The sequence below is a fragment of the Dunckerocampus dactyliophorus genome, chromosome 4, assembly GCF_027744805.1.
Source record: "Dunckerocampus dactyliophorus isolate RoL2022-P2 chromosome 4, RoL_Ddac_1.1, whole genome shotgun sequence".
Classification (NCBI taxonomy): Eukaryota; Metazoa; Chordata; class Actinopteri; order Syngnathiformes; family Syngnathidae; genus Dunckerocampus; species Dunckerocampus dactyliophorus.
Genome location: NC_072822.1, coordinates 26,869,026 through 26,891,687, shown reverse-complemented (window position 1 = coordinate 26,891,687; position 22,662 = coordinate 26,869,026). Strand labels below are relative to the sequence as shown.

Genomic DNA, 22,662 nt, shown 5'->3' with positions numbered 1-22,662 from the left:
GGTCAGGATCTTTTAATTGTCTGCCTCTGGGTTTCCGCTTAAAAGATATCTAACTTGGTTTTATAGTTTTTTATTAGTACAATAATGTCCTTGTCCCTACATGCCCACATCAATGTGCAACTTAACTGAGAACCAAGCAAACTCTGCTGGAGAAAAAAAGAAATTAAGCAACAGCTGCTGATGTTTTCACACCTCTCGACCATTATGATATCTGTTCGGGTTTATCTCAGACAATGAAGCCCATCTGTTTTTGCAGCCTATGCAACTATGGTAACTAACTTCAGCAGCTGTAGGCACATTTCCCTAGTTTTGAGAATGCAGCAAGTTTACACAAACACCCACAGTCTTGTTTGTGGCACATTCTTAAAATCATGCCAAGGACATTACTTATAATTAGTGCTGTCAAACGATTAACATTTTTAATCAGATTAATCAGTCATTTAAACTGGAAGTGTGAAAGAAAACTCCTTCCTGCAGAATGTTTATAATACTTTCTGTCGGTCAACTGTTCCATCATTGTTTTTTTATATCCAAATTTCCCATCGGGAGGGCCAAGGTGCTGTCTGTCCATCCATCCACCCATCCATCTTCTTCCAATTGATCGATGTCCGGGGCGCAGAAGCCTAAGCAGAGAAGTCCGGATCTCTCTCCCCCTGACTGTTTTGTTCAGCTCCTCCTGGAGGATCCGGAGGTGTTTCCAGGCCAGTTGAGAGACATAGTCGCTCCAACGTGTCTAAGGTCTTCCTTGAGGCCTCCTGCCAGTACTGCCTTGAACACCTCACTAGGGAGGCGTCCAGGAGGCATCCTGAATAGATGCCCGAGCCACTTCATCTGGCTCTACTCAATGCAGAGGAGCAGAAGCTCTACTCTGAGTTTCTCTCGGATGACAGTGCTCCTCACCCTATCTCTAAGGGAGAGACCAACCAACCTACAGAGGAAACTAATTTCGGCAGCTTGTGTGCCATCTTGTCCTTTCGGTTACTACCCAAAGCTCATGACCATAGGTGAGGACAGAAATGTAGATTGATTGGTAAATTGAGAGCTTTGCCTTTCGGCTCAGCTCCCTCTTTACCACGACGGACCGATACAGAGTCGCATCAATGTGCGCCGCATCAATGTGCGTGTCGATCTCCTAACCCATCCTTCCCTCACTCTTGAACAAGACCCCAAGGTACTTGAACTCCTCCACTTGGGGCAGGATCTCATCTCCGACCTGGAGATGGCATTTCACTTTTTTCTGGTCGAGAACCATAGACTCAGACTCGGAGATGCTGATTCTCATGCCTGCCGCTTCACACTCGGCTACGAACCGATCCAGTGAGAGCTGAAGATCACGGGCCGATAAAGGCAGCAGGAGTCTATCACCCGCAAAAATTTGAGACCAAATCCTGCATCCACCAAACCGGACCCCTCTATGTCCCAGCTGCACCTAGGAATTCTGTCCATTAAAGTAATGAACAGAGTCAGTGACAAAGAGCCAACTTACTGCCGGCAATACGGACTGCCCCAATCAGGCAGTCCGATAAAATACTGTATACTCCTAGATTACCCCTAGATTACTGACGGAAATGTGTTGCCAGTGGTATTTCAGAGAGTTTGAGTGATTCTGCACTACAGATGGGTTAATTGCGTTAAAAATGTTAATCAGATTAATGATAATAATGGATTAATCCATTTTAACGTTTAAATTTTGACAGCCCTACGTATCTTAGCTTTGTACACACAAAGCACACAGATGTTAATCATCTGAAGCTTACCGTATTTTTGCGGCCATAAGGCACACCGTATTAAAAGGCGTAGTCTCAGTTACGGGTGCTATTTCTGTATTTAACACATACATAAGGTGCACCGTATTTTTGGGCGCAGGCAAGGTAAAACATACGCTAGCTTAAAACACGGTAGCATGCATGCACACTAAAACATACGCTAGCACGCATGCTAGCGTATGTTCGGTTGAGTTCGGTATTTAACAATGTACTCACGTTATTTTTTGATCAATCCTCATCCACAAATCCATTCATCATTCCTTGATCTTGAATTTTCTCACGGCTGCTCGATTCCCATGTCCCTCTGCGTAACTGATAGCTTGCAGTTTAAACTGTGCTTCATAAGTCTCTTTATAGGTGCCATTTTCGGGAGTCCTTAGCCAAACCTATATTGTTTTGCACAATGCACATACCAGCACTATATACTGTACGTACCTACTAGGGGAGTGCCTTTAGCGACTTCTTTCACGCCCACTCGTCCCCTCGTCCGCATATGCTTTGCTGTCCTCAGTGACGTCTGCTTTTCCTCTATATAAGCAGCATGTTGGCAGGAAATGCTTCCACTCAGTCAAGTGGAGCGCTCATCAAAGTCACACAACAACATTAACAGATTTCGGAACTAGGTGCACACATAATTTTGCAGAAATGTAAGACTTTTAAGTGTGCCTTATGGTCGTGAAAATACGGTAGGTCAGACAAGCAGTTCTTAGCAGGGTTAAACAGTTAATCCCTTCAATGGGCAGTCATTCCCCCAGTTACTGTATACCTATTGCACAATTGCTGAGCTATTGACCACAGGGAGCCAAAATATTGTTTCTATCCTCAAGCCCCTCAATTTTGAAATCCTTTCCACCTAAAATGACCCCACAGCATTAATAAGGGCTATAGAGCTTTCTGTCTATTGTCACAGCAACTCACACCCAAAGTAACTTTTCTTCTCAAAATCTGAAAGAACAACAACAACCTTTAACGCAGTGATCAGTTCATTGTAACCCTTACTTGGTCCCTTGGAGCCTCCAAAACTGAACATAATGCATTGCCATTAGTGATCAACCACCGATTTGTTCAAATTTCATTTCTCATCAAAAATCTTTTAACATTAAATTACATATACGCAAGTGTATAAAGAAGTTAACCACTGTATAATAAAACTAAGACAAATACGACTACTGCAGATGTGTCCTGGACATCAAGGCTTGTTTAATGTAAGTCAAATTTATGGATTGTGCTTTATAACATCATAGCACAGCAAAACTGTTACCTACTGTTTGTTTCCAGGTATTGCTGGAAGCAAGCCACTGTGTATCATCTTTATTCAGAAAGTACAGAGGATACAAGTCCTTGTAAGCCACGGGAGCACACTCAAATGCTCACTATGCAGTGCGGTGTGTATTCATGTTTATGTTCTGGGGAGTGACGTGCATTCAGATTAGGTCCACAAAGTCTGCCTCTTCTTCCTGTTTCTCAGCATTTCTCCATAATAGTCATTTTGATTTCATTTTAAACTCCAGTTTCACTTGACATACTGTATATTGTCATTTATATCATCGTAACTACGAATCATTATTCTTTAGTTAAAAATAGAGTGTACATTGGAACGTTGGTTAGCGTCATGAATCCATTGCAAAAGGTCCGACTCTAACCGAAACATATGCAGTGCTTCTCAAATAGTGAGAATCACCCCCCCTTGGGTGGCAGGGAGTACTTTCATTGTTAGTGCAGACCTGCCAACATGTACAAATTTATCATACTCAACATCCAATTTGACTCTTGAATACGCTTATACGCTTCACAGCTCTCCATTTTGTTGCATTTTGCTGGTTTCAGTTTGGAGTTCAGTCTGTATAGGACAGATAAATAAATAGATATTATCAGTTTCTCAATAGTATTTCAAATCGGGGGTATGCGAAAACATTTCTGTCTTGACAGAAAATAATGGAGAACCAAATCATTTTCCCCATAAAGCCAAAAATGCTAACACAAAATACAGTTTTATGGTTTTACAATTACAGTCGTCCCTCACTACATCGCGGTTCGAACATCGCTCCCTCACTCTGTCGCGGTTTCTCAAAATTATTTGCCGGAATTTCTGCATAGCGCACCAGTATTTCAGCCACACCCACGAAATGTAAAGAGAAAAAAAGATTTGTCCATACTTTATATAGGCAGCACCGATCTATAAGCAGGTGTTCATGTGGTAACATGGGATATTTAGTACACAGAAAGACATTACACTTTTTTTCACTTTAATTAAATAAATGATTTTTTTAAACAGTGCTGAACAGTGTGTATAACACACTGGTTGCACAGTAGCCTATCAGAAAAGTCATTTATTGCTGTCCTCCTCTTCTTGGGAACTACAACTACTAAAGTCGTCCTCTTCAAAAGTTGGAATAGAATAGCTACACAATTCTCTCAACACATGTCGTCAGTCTCTCTCCTTTTGTTGTCACTACTAGCATCAACCCCACTCTGGGGCAAATTAGCCCCCGAGCCTGTGCTGTCCTCCCCAGCACGCGGCAGTCCAACCCAGCCAAAACCCGCCGGCAACAGTGGACCTCCCGACATTGGTCCCCGCTGCCAAGATCCACCGGCAGACCCGAGCAAACGCCACCAGATGCCTTCAACCCAAAAGCCAAGCATCAGATGCACCTCTGCACGATGATTAGTAATGTATGGATCCAAACAGAAAGATGGATGCCTCCGAGACCATATCTTTAGGTTCTAAAATCGATTTTCAAATAAAAATATCGATACTTTCATACTTTACATACATTTGAGGCAATGTACAGTCAAACCTGTCTTAGCGGCCACCTGTATAGAACGGCCACCTGCCTATAGCAGCCACTGAAAAATCCCCCGCGGAAAATTTACGTGTTACAGACCTGTGTATAGCGGTCACCTGTCTAACGCGGCCAGCGGCCACCCATTTTGTATCCCAAGCAGAAGCTTCATGCACGAAAAAGTTTCATTTTTGAAGCAATGAAGCCGTCGTGTGTAGGCTGCACAATCATTCACAAGAGCCACACAAACTGTCAGTTGTTCGACATAAAAAAAGCCGTCTTCTTTGGAGCTTGTTGCAGACAGTGACACCGTTTATTTCCTGGTGTGAGACAATGTGCACTGGTCAATACTGTAATACCGCTCGTTGTGGGGAAGGAGAGACTCATGTCGCCGATGCACTTTAATCGCTTTATTAACAGCGGTTTATTAACCCACAGTAGTAGTTCTTTATAACTTTTATCCGCAGTCCCACAGTACCCTCTACTGGTCAACATTCAAAATAGCTGTCAACCTGTCTATAACGTCCACCTGCCTATAGCGGCCACTTTTGCCGTCTCCCTTTAGTGGCCGCTATAGACAGGTTTGACTGTATATCATTAACAGGAACACAATGGAATGTTATTCAACTATGGAGACCTTGTCTAAATGATATGCAGTTGTTTAAAATAGAAAAAGGGTTAAATTACTCTGATATCTTCTATTCTTTATTTTATGTGATATGCTATTGGAAATACATTACTTTTTTAAATTTACCCGACATGTGACGTGTATTTGCACAAACCATCAGTGTCAGATCAGTACTGCTGCCCTGAAAAAAAGAACTCGTAAGATTTACTTTAAAAAAAAACCTTTTGTAAGTTTTTGTACGCAAATCAACTAAGTAAAATTGAATGCTGCAATATCAAATAACACTTACTTGCCAGTATCAAGTACATTTGACTTACCGTAAAACATAACAGCTGTGAATATAACAATTAACTATTACTTAATCATATCCAAGTTTTATTTAGGTTTAAGTTATATTTATTTCAACAAATTAAGTAATGCCTACTTGTTCTTAGGGAGGAACATAATTTCACTCAAAATTGTAAGTACATTTTATTTCTGTATAGTATTTGCTGTTATTCAGTAATTTAGTAGATTTACATTTTCTTGTGCTTTACATTTTCATTTACTTTGTTTCCTCACTGAAATTAGGTAATCATTGCTTAAATTCCTTTGATAAATATTACCAAATAAATGTAACCAATACTCATTTATTGCATTTAATATATCCATCCATCCATTTTCTATACCGCTTCTGGAGGCTATCCCAGCTGACTTCGGGCGACAGGCGGGGTACACCCTGGACTGGTCGCCAGCCAATGGCAGGACACATATAGACAAACAACCATTCACACTCACATTCATACCTTATGGACAATTTAGAGTCACCAATTAACCTAACATGCATGTTTTTGGAATGTGGGAGGAAACCGGAGTACAGATGACAGATGACCACCACCAGTGTGTGACATTGGAGTGAATGAACGATGGGTTCTCAGTGTAAAGTGCTTTGGGTGTCTAGAAATCTAAATCCAGTCATTTATTGTTATTATTTGATTATATGACAAAATATAGTAATATTATTGTATGTATGCATGGTGTGGGGCCGCACAGTGGCTGAGTGGTTAGCATGTTGTGCCAAAACATGCACGTTAGGTGAACTGGCGACTCTAAATTCTCCATAGGTATGAACGTGAATGTGAATGGTTGTTTGTTTACATGTGCCCTGCGATTGGCTGGCGAGCAGTCCAGGGTGTACCCCGCCTCTCACCCAAAGTCAGCTGGGATAGGCTCCAGCACACTCCCGCGACCATAATGAGGATAAGCGGATGCATGGTGTGGGTAGGACAGAAGTGCTCATAGTAAAATACAGTAATTACATTTCAACAATAAGGTGATCTACGATCAACTTCCTTCCTGCTAATATTAATAATAAAAGGAATGATAATGTATTAAAATTGTCTTGAGAGACCAAATTAATCCCGCCTTATTTCTCTGTGGCCACAAGAAGGTAACACTGCTTCAGGAGTAAAATAAAGAATTATAGCGGCTAAAGGGCAGCAAGAGGCATGGCTGCTGTCAGTCAATAGGGAAGTGGTGAGAGGATTACAGTAAAGGGCATAAGGGGCCGTTTGACAACAGAAATATTGATTTCTGCATCAGGAAAGATCCGTCACAATGAATTTCGATGTCAGGTAATCAGGTGGAAAAACCTGAGGATTGTTTACGGGCGGGCAGCAATTCTCCATTTGGCTGCTATACAGTACAGCAACATGGAGCTCATGCAAGCAGTGCAACTCTTCTCAGATATTTTACTGTTCTGCTTAGCTTCCATTCATTAAAAAAAAAAAAAAAGATTTATGCAAAATTTGGTAGTCGGTAGCACAAGAGCCAAGGAAGATCCGGTTACATATTTTATGAGGATTAATGAGTTAATTGAATGAATAATATGCTGTCTTTAACCCCTGACCCTAGCGAGGACAAGCGGTACAGAAAGTGGATGGATGGATGCTGTGTTGGAATAAAGTCCCTGACGGTTAAATGGCATAACGTCTGTGCAGGCAGCCCCCACTTAGTGGTGATGTGAATGTGATAGTGACTGACTGTCTCAATATGTGCCCTGTGATTGACTGATGACCAGTGTGGGGTGTAGTCCGCGACCCTGTACAGGATAAGTAGATAAATAGAAAAAGAAAAACGTTGACCATGGAATACAGTGGCGGTCTGGGCTAGTCCACCAATGTTCCACCTGCTCAAGAGGAGTAGTACAGAGTAGTCAAGAGCATAGAAAATGTGTGTGTATGACCCTCTCAATATGGTTTTAAACATTATTAAAGCCCTCTAGACATAAAAAAACACCCCTATAGTTACGTTTACACTCGTATTATCCAATATAGTAGAAAGAATAAGAGAAAATAAGACATATAAGACAGAAATATGAGCAGGTATTTACTTTATAAAGAATGGCTTGAGGCAAGATTACCCTCAATATTTCATAGATGACAAAAAAGACATGGATAAAATAATTGCTCTATCTGCTTTGTACTACAGGTAGACATCCCAGTTCAGTGTTTGTTATTGCAGTGACAGCAGAGGAAGTCATTGATATTGATATCGTGAATAAGTGTAATCATCTGTGCTGGAAACAACATGGAAAATATACTGAATTCAACTGAATTTCCAGACAAAGTGAAAATAGCTAAAATCAGGCTTATTCAGAAGATTGGTGACACCACTTCACAAACTACGGACCACTCTGTTTTAATTCCACAATATTCCCAAATGATTGAAAACAGCCCAGCAGGAGTTATTGTGGCCCTCGCTGTTGTCTGTGTTCTCTGTCCTTCATCTACTTGTCCGTTCTTAAATCATGTACTGCCCAGCGACATAAAAAATCTATTATGACACAAGTGCAATAGGAGAAGCATACCAAACTCACCTATTGCATAGCAAATATGTCCTGGCACAAGAAAGCATGCATATACATACGCACTACCTGTATTGCACTCCTAAGCTGTCAAACAGTACAGGTAACAAAAAAACAATGGGTTACATTGTGATGTTCGTCCACTGGATAATGGACTCAGGTGTCAGGTGGCGGATTTGTGCCTGCAGATGAGTGGACAGCTTTGGGTGCAGGTGGAATGATGTTAAACGTTAATGGTTAGCATAAACTGCGTTGCATTGCAGATCCACAGCTTGTTGAAAAACATCACAATTGTGCTTAAAATGGAACATTCCTACATGGAACATGCAAATTAATAGCGGCAGCAGAACATTGCTCATGGTGTATTGTTGTTGTTATTATGCTACTGTAGTTGCGGGCGAGTGAGCATGTTGCGGTTTTGACTTTTGGATTCATCAAGCATGAGGCCGACTCTTCTGGTGGAAACACGTAAAAAAAAAAAAAGAAAGTGAAAGGTGAAATTAATTTTGACATTGTAAAAATGCTGAGTGGCTTCATGGCCGCTCCAACCTGCTAAAATGCCATGGGCATCATCAAGGATAAAGATGGTATCCTTGAAAACATGAAAGGATCTGCTCCTATGAAATGGACAGTGATAACTAAACTCTGTCATGGTCTCATTATTGAGATCTCCTCCTCCTAATAAGCTTGTCTCTCCGTCCTTTGCGATGCTTCTAAAACTCAACCTACATCACAGTCGTAGAACGGAAGAACTTACCTGTACCCTGCATACTGATTGCTAGTAATACTGCGTCTTGTCATTTTTATAAGGCAAAAAATAATGCTCCCCAGGCTACTGTATCTCTACTCACTGCACCTATTCAATTGTATAATCACACACATTATAGCATAACATTATCTATTGATGATGTGATTCTTGTGGATGAGACGTGGCGCTAGCCTCAAAATGGGCAATATGCAGTACAGTTTGTTTCAGGAATCCAAATCCAAATCCGAATCCAAATTTGTACCTCGTGATACCTTAGTTTGGTATTCATTTGCTTTGTGGGCAGGAAAACAAATCTTGTCATGTAATGTCGGAAGAGAAATGAGGAGGAAAGCTCGGTAGAAACAATTCCTTCTGTCCAGATTAATATAATGAAGTGCTTAGAATGCTGTTGTCTCATAAATAAAACACTCTGTGTTGCTCATACTAGACTATTTTGTGTTCTGCTTTTTAGAGAATGCGTTTCTGTTCTCAGGAGACTGGGTCACGCACTGTGTTGAATTCATTTTATAATTTACACTTATTATTTACCTACACTGTTGTTGTACAGTGGTGTACAAGAATACACTCCATAATTCATTCACGTTATCCATGCAGCTCTTGGCATGAATATTTGATGCTGTATGTGTTAACACAATTTCAGTTTAAGAGGTTTTATGAAAGCAAACAGACAAATTAAATTACTGTATGTTCTGTATGTGCTTTGTTTATGAAACATTGAGTGTAACAATGTTTGTATGACCAACTTAGAGTCACATGCCGTGGATCCCCGAACAGTCCAGATTCAGTATCCCCCTGCCAATTTGCAGCTTTTTGGTCAAAACATTTGTATTTGATTTATTATTTTATAATATTTTTTATAATTATTTTATACTATTTTATTTATTTGTATTTTTTTTCTCTGAAAATCAGCTGTTTTTCATTCACCTCATTCACCATAAGTCAGTAATAACGTATAGCTATGTGATAATACAGTAAAATGTACAGCATACATGTATCACTGTTAGAAAGGCGACAGCTTTTATATGTTTATGTCTTTATGCTTCACTGATAATGTTTTTCCGCGAAGCGTTGAGATTTCGCGCTTTGTTCTGCGGTCCTTGAACACCCCATAGTTTGCTAGGTTTGTTTGAGTCCGGAAACACTAGCTTTTCGTACGTTTCAGTAAATGAGGGATTACTGGCTAGCAAACTTAGCCTGTGTGCCTGGAAAGTGAAAGCCAAGTCTGTGTGAAAGTGAGAGTCAAGTTGGTGTTAGTGAGAACAATGCATCTATTGTGTGTCTCACAGTATTTTTCCACGAGTCATACCTTAAGTGCTGCGCAACTCTGACTGTGCTAGGTGAGTGTTTGTGTGTGTGTGTGTGTGTGTGTGTGTGCATATCAAGTACTCTTGTTTTGCCATTCGCTGGTAGCCCCCAAGAAAAGCAAGGATCTACTGTAGCTCATTATTCATTTTTTTTAAAACATCAGTGCTGTGGTGGCAGGTGTCTTTTACTTGTCAATTTTCCCACAATTGCCTCATAAACAGATATTATACAAGTTATAGTAATTTGTCATTCACTCATTTCCTTTCAAATAGCTTCATTTTAAAAAACAGTCAAAAGATTACAGGCAGATCTGGGTGGCTACCACGGTTCTCGGGTTCCCCACACACAACAAACACATGTTGGATTATTTGGATACTGTAAATTACCCATAGGTTCGCGTGTGAATGATTGTTGGTATGTGCCCTGTGCCAGTCCAGGGTGTCAGAAAGTCAGCTAGTACAAATTAACCCTAGAAATCTTACACAGTACGAACAGTGTTAACATTGATGTACATAACATTGATGTACAGTAGATCCATCCATCCATCCATTTTCTATACCGCTTCTCCTCATTAGGGTCACGGGGGTATGCTGGAGCCTATCCCAGCTGACTTCGGGCGACAGGCGGGGTACACCCTGGACTGGTCGCCAGCCAATGGCAGGGCACATATAGACAAACAACAATTCACACGCACATTCATACCTATGGACAATTTAGAGTCAACAATTAACCTAACATGCATGTTTTTGGAATGTTGGAGGAAAGATCCAAAGCCGAATATTCCTAACTTTGTTCTAATTCAGACACTTTTGTCAAAGGTTAAAATGTACAATTTGCTCTTGTGTTCTCGGTTCCAGGAGGTGATGTTGGTGGAGGATGAATCCACGTCGTGTTACTGCCTAATGGATGCAACAAGCTGCCACCTGCTGCTTGATCAGCCTGGTTCATACACCCTCGTGGGAGAGCCGCTCACACAGGCTGCCATCAAGAGACTGAAGCTGGCTGTGTTTGGGAACATGGAGGCCACTTCCATGAACTACAGCCTGCGGGTGTACTGCGTGGATGATACGCCACTTGCTTTTCAGGTGGGGAACAACACTGGAATGACAGATGAGTTGTTTCACACATCCATGATGTAGAGCTATACAGCTTAAAAGCAGTTACTCAGTTAGCTCGACGTGTAAGGTCAAGTGTTTTCTTGTCTCTCTTAAGGAAAACTGTACACATTATCTCAAGCCTCATTTTCAACACCCTTCTTTAAACTTTTTAAACGCTTGGCCGATTTGCTTGAAAGACATATCCGCAATAAATCTCTGCATCTACAAGGTCCTGGATGATGAATGATCTTGATATGAAAGCAAAGGAGATACTTTGATGCTTAATGTAGATGTCAATGTGTTACTGGGAAATGTGAAACTGCTGCTTCGTAGAGTTTTAGCAGTAGAGGAATGACTCTTTTATTGATGTAATGGCGTTAAGACAAAGACGTTTGCCGCATTAGTGTTTTTTTATGAAATAATTCATATGCATATGCTGGACTGCGACTGTTCTCTTGTATTTGACACACGGGAGGCGACGAACAACAACCGCAACTGGCGAAACCCATCACCAACGCGTAGCAAACCCTGCACACGGGAGGTGATGAGTGAGGGACGCTCTCAAATCCAGAGTGAATTCCCACGATTTTGATTGGCTGTAGATTTGGAGGTAATGTTGGGGTATCAAAGTAGTTGAGAGGAGAAAAAGCGTCCGATTTGAGTACTTTTGCTAGTACCGGATCTTGCCAGTATTGAAGATAAACGTACATAAATGTCCGTGTAAATTCATGTAAACTTACCTGGTATGTGTACTCTGTTTACCTGTGAGAGTGCTGGATAGCATCCTGTCCACTCATTGGTTGGTCAGTGAAACTCCCGCTGATTGGTCCTTGTCTGGGCGACTGCAATGAAAGGTTGGACATTTTTCAACTCCCTGGGGTTGCACTGCAAGCCAGGGTGTACACGATGGCGTGCACGAGCACAAAATTTAACATGCACGAATTTTGCATGTCGCTTGGCTGGACGGAGACCTGCAATAATCCCTCTGTCGCGCAGCTTCTATTGAAAATGAATGAACTCAATTTTTCACCATTCGTGGGTGGCCAAGGAACGCAACCCCCCATGATTGACGGGGATCTACTGTAATTGTATTTTTGTTTAATCAACTGAAGTTTATGCAATTACTATTAGTCTAGTCGATCCTTGGAACTTCGCCGGGCGATCGCGAGAATATTTCAAAAAAATATATTACATCAGTGGCCCCCCCTCATGGAGAGTGACCAACAGGCACGCCCGTATGCCTCGCCAGCCTCCAGGCACACAACCCGCAAGCTCCAGCCAGGAGCCCAATCCCCAAAACCCGGCTGAAGGTACCAGCACACGTACACCAGCTCGCCTCGCCCCGCAACAACAATAGAGAGTGACAGAGTGCAGCGATGTACCTGAGAACACAACAGTAGTTATTGCACGTTAATATGGCTGAAAATCTGCCTTTGGTACGTCAAAATGAAGGCTCAAATATAAGTCCATACACATGCACATCGATCCGCGGCCCGTGGCTCATTTGTCATTGCTTCACCCCAGAAACAAAACAAAATGTAAAAAACAGCAAAAATGTACAAAGTAGAGCAAAATTCCCAATGAGAAAAGGAACTGTTGACGCCAGCAATGAATACTAACACAACGCTTTGTATTTGTATCACTTTTTACATTTTTCTTTGTACAAAATTATATATATACAGTATACACACAGACACACACACACACACACACACAGACCGATAAGTTGATTGTGGCCAACCAACTGGACATCATGATCATGGATAAGCAGCAGAGGACAGCCATTGTGATGGATGTAGCCATCCCCAATGATGGCAATATCAGGAAAAAGGAACACGAGAAACTAGAGAAATACCAAGGGCTCAAGGAAGAGCTGGAGAGAGCCTGGACGGTGAACGCAACAGTGATGCCCGCGGTCATAGGAGTACTGGGGGCCGTGTCCCCCACACTGGAGAAGTGGCTCCAGCAGATACCTGGAGAAACATCAGACATCTCCGTCCAGAAGAGCACAGTCCTAGGAACAGCTAAGATACTGCGCAGGACCCTCAAGCTCCCAGGCCTCTGGTAGAGGACCCGAGCTTGAGATGAACAGCCACCCACCCTACCAGGGGAGATGGTAGATGGTAGGCGACGGGGTAGACCTTGAGCAGGCTCATGGCTATGTTCACGCGATATGTTGGGCTCAAAAAGGTTGGTGACCACTGCTGACTATATTGCAAGCAACAGTATGTGACAAAATGTGTTTTAATGTATGCATTTTATTTTTCTTTGCATGCGTGTTTAGTAAAACTACACCTTGTAAGAACTAAAGTAAGAAGTTTGAGAATTCTGAACTTTGCAGATGCTTTGCCAAGCTAAAAAATGATGGCCTGGATGGTGTACAGGGTGGCCCCCGGGTTTTTTTTAAGTTGAGGTGGTGGGCTGCATGGGAGGGAGGACTGCCGCCGCTGTGTCGTGCTGCTGCTGCATCTGCATCTGCAATTTTTTGGGGGGGGGACAAATAGCAATTTTTTACAACTTATTTATTTATTAACTTTGTTTATTTAAGTTCTTTCAACAACTAGCAGAACATGAACCAAGAACATTGCATGTTAATTTAATGGCAAAGTTGCTGAGAGCGCTGCCAACATTTAAATTGCACTTTATTTACTAAGCGCATCTCCACCCAGTGTGCTCATTTGTCATTAAATACAGGCGTCACGTTCGAATAGAACAAACAATATAAAATACCAAAATACTAAGAGGTGAAGCAAATATTCTTTGGTCAATTAGTCAACATCAGCTGGTGAGCTACTTGTTGGAGATCCCTGTGATGGCGTCACTGTCCAAAGCTGTACACACAACGTACAGCGTCGACACACAACAGAGCAAGATTATTAAGTGACACTTTAAAAAAGTAAGTTGTGATGGTGATCGTAGCTCGCCGTGGGACACAATCGGTCTAGCTAGATGCCTCCAGCCAGGCAATGTAAAGAAAAATGCCAGAAAGTGGAATGAGATTGAAACGTGAGCGATCACACACGCTAGCGTAGATAGGCTTAGCATGTGACAAACTGTCGTCAATTGACTACACATTTTACAGCTATTGTTCATTCTCACGATAATAAGAGACAAAGTGAAAGTCAACACAAGACATGTTGCGTATCTGGTTATACATGCGCAAGTGGCAGCAAGGTAGACGGTGCATGCTTATCAAAATAAAGCGGAGTGAAACATTTTTATGATATTTTAATTCGTTTTCAAACAAATTGTGGTCAATATGTGCATAAATAATAAGCTATATAGGTATCTATGTGGCATATATATCCATCCTTACAATATATTACTAAAATTGTTTTCAAGTTAAAAAAAAACCAACTAATTTTTATATTGTAGTGGTGCACCGCCACGATCGATCACCTGTAGCGAAAACCCTGATGTATCTTTGAAGCAAAATTTCAAGATAACAGCATTGTTGCATTCCTTTCTTCCGGAGACCGTATTCTAAAATCAAAATCCCCCAAAATGTCAAGCCTCATGTTTTAGTGGTCTCGGCTGAAGAAAAAAACATTTCTCATATGTTGTTTGTGTTGAATCAGGCTTACTGCAGAAGCAGAAAGCAGTGTGTGATTGCTGAAGCTTGGAAAACACAACAGAGATGTGGCGCTCAACAGACAAGAACCCAAGGGATGTGCACACGTCTGGCATCTGCTTGGAAGGAATAAACTAAATTCAGAATCCATTTTAAAGGCAGCTGCTGCTGATGGCTGTTACATGACAGAAAGGGGGTCTCGGGGAAGAGCGAGTCCCTTGGATGAGTTTCCTGTTTAGTCAATGCTCTCAAGGGAGCAGAGGGGACTTGATTTCCTAGATGCTCATTTATAGGATCTCAGTGCTTAAAAACCCTCCAGATTGCTGACAAGCACGATCAAAAAATAACTATCGATTAACATTTTGCCTGGCACTGATTAGAATACTGCGACCTTTGCCTCAATGTATTAAAACCAAATCAGTCAGGCTGGAAAAGAAAGCGTGTATTATTACTGCACAGGGGGAATGAACCTGCAAACAATCACACATACAAAGCACATGTGGCGGTCTCTGTTGCTCCGCACACACACATGTAGGTCCACATCCACGATATACACTATTTTATTATTTTGCATGTAAATTGTATAATTGATGAACCTTTAGTCCTTCTCTCACGAAACACAAGAAACAGAAATACAGTAACCTCTCGTTTATTACGTTTAATTGGTTCCCGACCTGCCTGTGATAAGTGAATTTCCGTGAAGTAGGATTCCTTATTTATATGTTTTTAAACATTATTAGAGCCCTGTAGAGTAAACATAACAAAATAATATGAGACAAAAATAAAACTCTTGCTTGTGTGCTTGCTACGACAGGGGTTCAGAGTTTCAGCTTGGCGTGGGTCACAGACACAACTGTTGCCCGTGTTAGGGATTGTTGTGCTTCCTGGGAGATCATTCGAACCTGCAATGAAGTCTGCTGTTCCGGTTATCAAGTCTGGTGCTTGTGTGTGTCACTGAATATTACAGTAACATTACTGACACCTAGTGACCAGTGTAGAAGACTGCATATCATCACAATGCCTTTGAATGCATCTTCTGATGTGTATTTTACTTAGTTTTGCTTGAGAATGCTAAATGTAGGCCAAAAATATGTATACTTAAACATGGATATTTTTTGGACTCATAACAGGCCGTATTCAGCAAGATTTAGTAATTCATATATTTTTGAAAAAGCATAATCAAGTGAAGTCGTCTGTATAAGTGCCCTGCGATTGGCTGGCGACCAGTCCAGGGTGCACCTCGCCTCTCGCCCAAAGTCAGCTGGGATAGGCTCCAGCACACCCCCCGCAACCCTAATGAGGACAAGCGCCATAGAAAATGGATGGATGGGTTCAGCTCCAGAACCCTCTCGCTTTAACTGCCATAGTGCACTAGCGACCCAAGCTAACAAGCTAAATACACAATCCAGGATTCCACCCTAAATATGCCTCACACACTTATTAAACGCATGTAAAACGTATAGCTACTCACCACTAGTGAAAGACAATGTAAGATGATCCACGAACGGATGGAATCTGAGTCACAGTGTAGCCGCTCACCGCACACAGTCGCAGCTCACAACTATGGTGCATTCAAGGACCGCCAAACAAAGTGTGAAATCTCAAAGCTTGATGAAAAAACATTATTGGTAAGGCATAAAGACATAAATGTAAAAACTGCGTGCTGTCTAACAGTGGCACATGTGTGCTGTGCATTTGATCTGTATTACCACATATTTACTGTATAAATGATGACCCACATGGAGTGAATGTGATGTGTGATATGAAATTGAATATTTTCAGAGAAAAACAAATCAAACAATTATTTTTTTAAACCAAAAATCTGTGAATTTGCGGGAGTGAATGGAGCACTGTTCATTCACAAATCCGGACATATAGTACGGTGCAGATGTGACACCTTATGTTCCAGGTTGCTTGTCACTTTTCTTCAATGTGTTTCATCCGACGTTCGTCATGAGTTGTATTTTTCACACCTACAGAGATGACAGCACGGAATGCGCCACGAGCGCACTCGTCAATCCAAACACATGCACACTCACACGGTTATCCCAACATGTTCATATCTGCGATCTATGCGATCACTTACACTTGTGTTTGCAATGACTGAGATGCTTGAGGATATTCAGGCCACTGGGACACACCACAGTGATGACAAACGATGCTGTGTCATCATCACAGGTTTAATTTCAGCCTTTCAGCGACATGAAATACGAGCTTCAATCTGCCGTGTTGAGGCTTTGTGTGATGCTAATGGAGAGTGCAATTTGGAGGATTTGTTAAGCGATTCAGTGTTAAATGATGAAAATTTGGATGAACAGGTGTTAGTGTGCAAAAAAAAGAATGGTGGCCCAATGTGCTTCTGGATTTTGTTTGTTTTTATTTGCTTTCCTCCTATGTTTTGATCATACACTCCCGTTTTTATTGGAAAACTACCATATTTGGCCCATCTTTACCAGCACGCTACCATTTTAATAGTTAATAAAAGCACTCTGGTTCATTCAGCAACACTTCGGGCAACATTTCTCAGAATTTCTGTTATTTTCCCAAATTTTTCCTTATTTTTCTGTAAAATGTTCCTCATTTTATAATGCAAACGTCTACAGGTATGCATTTAATTCCTTTGACCTCATTCGTTACCTGTTATGCAGGGACGGCCACACTTTTTCCACCGAGGGCCACATAAGGAAAAATGAAAGGATGCAAACTCTGATATTTTGTAAAAGGATACAATATGCTAAGAAGTTATATATATTTTTAAAAATTAAAAAATTGTGATAGAGGTGAAGACGCGTATTATTTGCGTGAACTTCAGCCTTTTCTTTTTCCCCATTTTTGCTGTTGTTTGCTTTTAATTTTTTCAACTGTTTCAACTTTCTTCATGTACATTTTCTTCTCATAATTATGACATTGTTGACATAATATTTTGACTTTATTCTCATAACATTATAACTTTTTCCGCAAAAATTACAACTTCATTTGTTGTTGTGTTTGTTTCTCATAATACTACGACTTTGAAAAAAAAAAAAAAATTCTTTAATATTTGAACTTGTTATTGTCGTAAAATTGCAACTTTTTTCTTTATATTTTTACTTTATTCTTTTAAAATTACTGCTGATTTTTCCATTTTGCTGTTAAATTATATTTTTAGAATGTGCCGCAGGCCAATAAACAAACAGCCGCGGGCCGCAAATGACCCCCATGCCACACTTTGGACAGGGCTGCTCTAACGCATCCCTCCCTCCTCTTTGCCCTCCAGGGAGTCGTGGCGGCAGAGAAGAGCAGAGGGGGTCAGCTCCTCGAAGAGCCAAAGATGTTGCCTTTCCGAGCAAACACCTTCAGCCTCCAGGTGTCCATCCAGGATGTTCCTCAGTTCCTGTGGAGCATCAAACCCTTTACCACGTGTCAGGTAATCGCGTGTGCAACCGAAAGGGTGTCATGACAAAACGTTGCGAATTAGCGTTGAGAAAAGTGCAAATCGGCACGATCCTGTTCGTGCCGTTAACAGCTACTTAGGTTGATCTGTGGTGCTCCTCCCAGGTTCATTCCTCAGTCAGAGTGAGAGCTCCGCTTCTTTTTTTTTTACTCACACCACATAATTTATTATTTAATGTTTTTCTTACATGAGTGCAAGTATGTTCCTTCATAAGATAAAACAGTTTTTGCTGTTAATACTCTTGAGTGGGTACTTGTCAGGTCTATTAAACTGCACATTCAGTCTTCAATCCAGCAGGTACATGTCTCAGTATGTCTAAATCTGATAAGTCACATTGACATTTTAGGGGAGTCTGACTTTAATACGCCTGGATCAGAACTTGCAACAATCAGTAATGCAATCAGTTCCAATACAGAAAAAAGTAGCTGTGTGACGGCCCAGCTGGGTTTTGGACCTCGGCGTAGACATAAGACTATAATTGGACAAAAGCAGTTAATTAGGAAGAAATACAAGTGTACTTATATAACACAATCTCTCGTTTATCGCGGTTAATTGGTTCTCGACTCGACCGTGAAGTAGGATTCCTTATTTATATCATACTTACATTTACTGTACTATTATTTATTATACTTGTACTAATATTTTCATAGTTAAAGCATATAAAACCGTTGCGTATGACATTGTAAATACATTTTTTTTTATTATTAGAGCTCTAGACATGAAATAACTCCCTTATAGTCACCTTTACACATGAATTGCCCAGTAGAGTTGACATAATAAGAGAAAATAAGACATAAATAAGCCTCATGCTCATGTGTGTTGCTGTAGATGTGTTCTGGTGGCACAGACAGGAAGTGACTTTGAGGGTTCAGAGTTGAGTTTTTGCTTGGCGTGGGTTGCGGCTGCAACAGTCTTAGGGATTATTATGGCTGTTATGAGATCGCTCGTGTGAGACCGTGTTGCCAACTTGGCGAGTTTGTCGCTAGATATGGTGACATTCCAACCCCCCTTGATGACATATTTTCTCAAAAGCGACTAGCGACAAATCTAGCGACTTTTTCTGACTTTCTAATATGCTGAAAGCACGTATTGTTCTGCTTTTTGTGTTCTCACTGAGCAGCGGCGGGTGGTGACGTGGAGCTCTACACATCAAAAGTGCAAATGAATTGCTATTACATACTGTATATTCAGCCCTGCGATTGGCTGACGACCAGTCCAGGGTGTACCTCGCCTGTCGCCCGAAGTCAGCTGGGATAGGCTCCAGCATGCCCCGCGACCCTAAAGAGGAGAAGCGGTATAGAAAATGGATGGATAGATGGATACTGTATATTCACCAGAAGGGTCTGCTACTCATAAACCACATCTGTCATGTTAATGTGACCCATAGAATAAACACAGCATAATCTGTTATTCACTGTTCAATTGTTTTACTCAATTTTATGTCTCTGCTAAGAGATTATACTTTTTTCCTACAGCATTTTACAGCCTCAAATGGAAATGTATGCCAATTAATTGGTGACGTCATCTCACGACTTCTAGCTACTTCTACGACAGCCAATAGCTCCTTTTCTTACTGCAAAGTTGGCAACAGTGACTGTGTGTTCCTAATATGCTCATACAGCACATAAACACATACTGAGACAAGGTGGTCTTCAACTCTCACATGAGTATACAACACCCGCTACTGGTAACAGTAGTAAATACAATAACAGACACATACAGCAGAGCACCAATGGGTCGCTCTAATACACCACAAGGACGCAGAAGACAATGCGTGTTCAGACGCTGTTAAAAAAAAATTTGCAAAATTGCACTTAAAAAAAGCCGCGAAACAGCGAAAAGGTGAAACGCGATGTAGCGAGAGAACACTAATATATTTTTGAAAAAACGTGATAAATACGGTAAATACATAGAAACATCCAAAATGCAGAAAACAAAGTACAACCCTCCCAAAAAAATAGGCAGAGCAGCAGAGAAAAAACTTGAAGCTAATAATAATAAACTTTGAGTGTCTAAAAGGGCAGCTACTGCAACGTATAAGGCTGGGAAGAAATGCAGACTAAGAACGGAGCAACAGGGTAGTCCAGGAAGATGCCGGACAAACAAAAGTCAACCAAAAGTCGTAACCAAAACCTACTGTCAACAAAGGGGGAAAAGGACTGAGTTTGTAAAACTAGAATCTGTTTCAGAAGCAGAAAGACAGCAGGAGATGTTTTGTTTCATTTTTAATATACATATATATATATATTAAATGTGTAAATTATTTGCAGAGCTTCTGAGTTGTATCCCAACATAAAAATACAGTGAAAGCTTTGTATTTCAAAGCCTGAGAGCCTCCGGAGAGTGAGAAAGCCTCACTTTGATGGAGCAGGTGTAGAATAATAGCTAATAGCAGAGCACTGTGGCATACTTCAAGTCAGCTTTTAGTGCTGAAAACGCATCCAAGTTTTTCCTCCACACCACCCCTCGCTGCCTCACCTTGATTATTTTCTGCTGCTGTGTGCAGCACGAAGCAGCCAAGATCAAAACCATGAGGGTCAGGTGTTCAGCAGGGACACGGGTCAACACTTTTAATACGGCCTCCTCTATAATCACTGACAGGTCACATATTAATATGCAGATTTGGCAGCGATAGATTCCAGGAGAGGTCAAAAACATTTCTGCAGATGTGCTGGTTCTCCAGAAATTAAACACTGATCAAGTCAGTCTTGCAGCAGTCATTAAAACTGAACCATATTATATATTAGAGGTGTGAACATTGAAAGTGCATGTCAATATAAAGCCTAGTCTACAATGAATCTGATTATTTTTCATTTCATTTGAATAGACGTTCATAGCAGACAATAGTTGGTTAAACTGAATATCGCGCTATATTTTCAGCGTTAGGGAAAGTACAGTGGAATGTCAGTTAGTGTACGCCCCGGTTAGCGTGTTTTTGGTTAACTTCGAAAATTAGCGGGAAAAATGTTGCCTCGTAGAAAATGGCACTTGTCTTGTTGTGATATTAATATACTGCGTGAGTATGTATGTTCTGGACTATGGAGTCTGAAGTATGTTCTTAATAGTATGTTCTTAATATATTTTCATCACAAAACAGCATCCTATTAGCTCGCTAATACATGGAAACAGGAACTGAAAGTCATCTATGTCGCCTGTCTATGATGTCATCAGCGGTTGACTCTGTAGTTCTTTGCTAACTAGCAGTTACGCTCAGTTACGTTCTCTGTTTTTCTTTTGATCACGGCTACTAAATGACCCAAAATGGAGCCAAAGAAAGTTGCACGTGCCAGCATTTTGATAAAGCAGGTGAGAAGTAGTTATAGTTAGTTCTAGATACTAGTTACTTTCGCCCAAGAATAATAATTCTGTTAATTAGTAACAGAATTACTGTACTCCTTCATAAATGTAATTAGTTTTCAGAGAAAGTACTGTTTTTATATATGTCGGGGGTCGGGGGGGAGTGTAGTATTTTCCCTCGTGTCAGAAACGACAACTCTCGTTACTTTACTTTCCTGTGTAGTAGTAGTGAACAATGGTGACGGAAGCGACCTCCAGATCCTGCTTTAAAGTGACCATAAATTGTCACAAACGTGTTTCAAAACGGCGACGTATCTTGAATGTAACACAGAGCTAGAGGATGGACACCACTTCAAAATCCGGACTCAACGGACTCAACACTGTGTTCTTCAAAGCATTGTCAGCGCATGAGTAACACACTTCACCATCCGTGGAAGCATGACGTAAAAAAACGGTTCCCAAAATGTATCGTTTAGAGCAGGGGTGTCAAACTCGTGCCATGGAGGGCCGAGACACTGCAGGTTTTTTCTCCAACCAGTTTCTCCAGCAGGTGATTTGATGATGAGCTCCTTCCCTCAAATTAGAGGAGGTGGTGATCATTAAAATCACCTGCTTTAGAGACCGGCTGCAAAGAAAACCTGCAGTGTCTCGGCCCTCCATGGCACGAGTTTGACACCCCTGGTTTAGAGAAAACAGATCAGTATAAATCTTGGCTGTATCATGGACACTACACGATAGTTTTGACTTTGAATCGTTGTCGCTTTCGTTATTGTCTGAATTTTGATGAGAAATAACACGCAGATACTCTGGAGTTCACATTGTGTGTTCAGGCAGACGTCAGCCCATTTGCATATAGTTTTCCACGAGTCAATTTTAGTTGCATTGTGTGTGGACTACGCTGGTTACGTCTGCCACGCGTACACATTTTATCGGAGTTTGGTCAAAGTACATGTTTTGGATGCAGCAAAATGCGTTTGGTGCACAATGAGGTGTTTGGAAATTACAGCAGCTGAAATGTAAGTTTACAGTATAATGCCTATCAACCTTTAGCAGATATATTCGCTCACAAAGGTAAATAGTGTACAATAAATAGTACAAGTCATTATATTATCTGAGTAATGACTGTATTATTGAAACCAGTGTTATCATCCTAGTGCTCTGATGTGCA

General features: G+C 41.1%; 1 protein-coding gene across 4 annotated transcripts in view; it reads left to right on the top strand.

The window, feature by feature from the left end:
* unc5db (unc-5 netrin receptor Db) overlaps positions 1-22,662 on the top strand; it is a 258,492-nt gene that overhangs the window by 220,093 nt on the left and 15,737 nt on the right. For all 4 annotated transcript variants that reach the window (XR_008569990.1, XM_054772926.1, XM_054772927.1 and 1 more), the window contains 2 exons: positions 10,954-11,181; positions 18,021-18,170. Coding sequence is in view for 3 of the 4 variants with exons in the window: in XM_054772926.1 (XP_054628901.1) it covers positions 10,954-11,181; positions 18,021-18,170 (378 nt within the window). In the remaining variant the exon portion in view is untranslated. The remainder of the gene's footprint in view (positions 1-10,953; positions 11,182-18,020; positions 18,171-22,662) is intronic.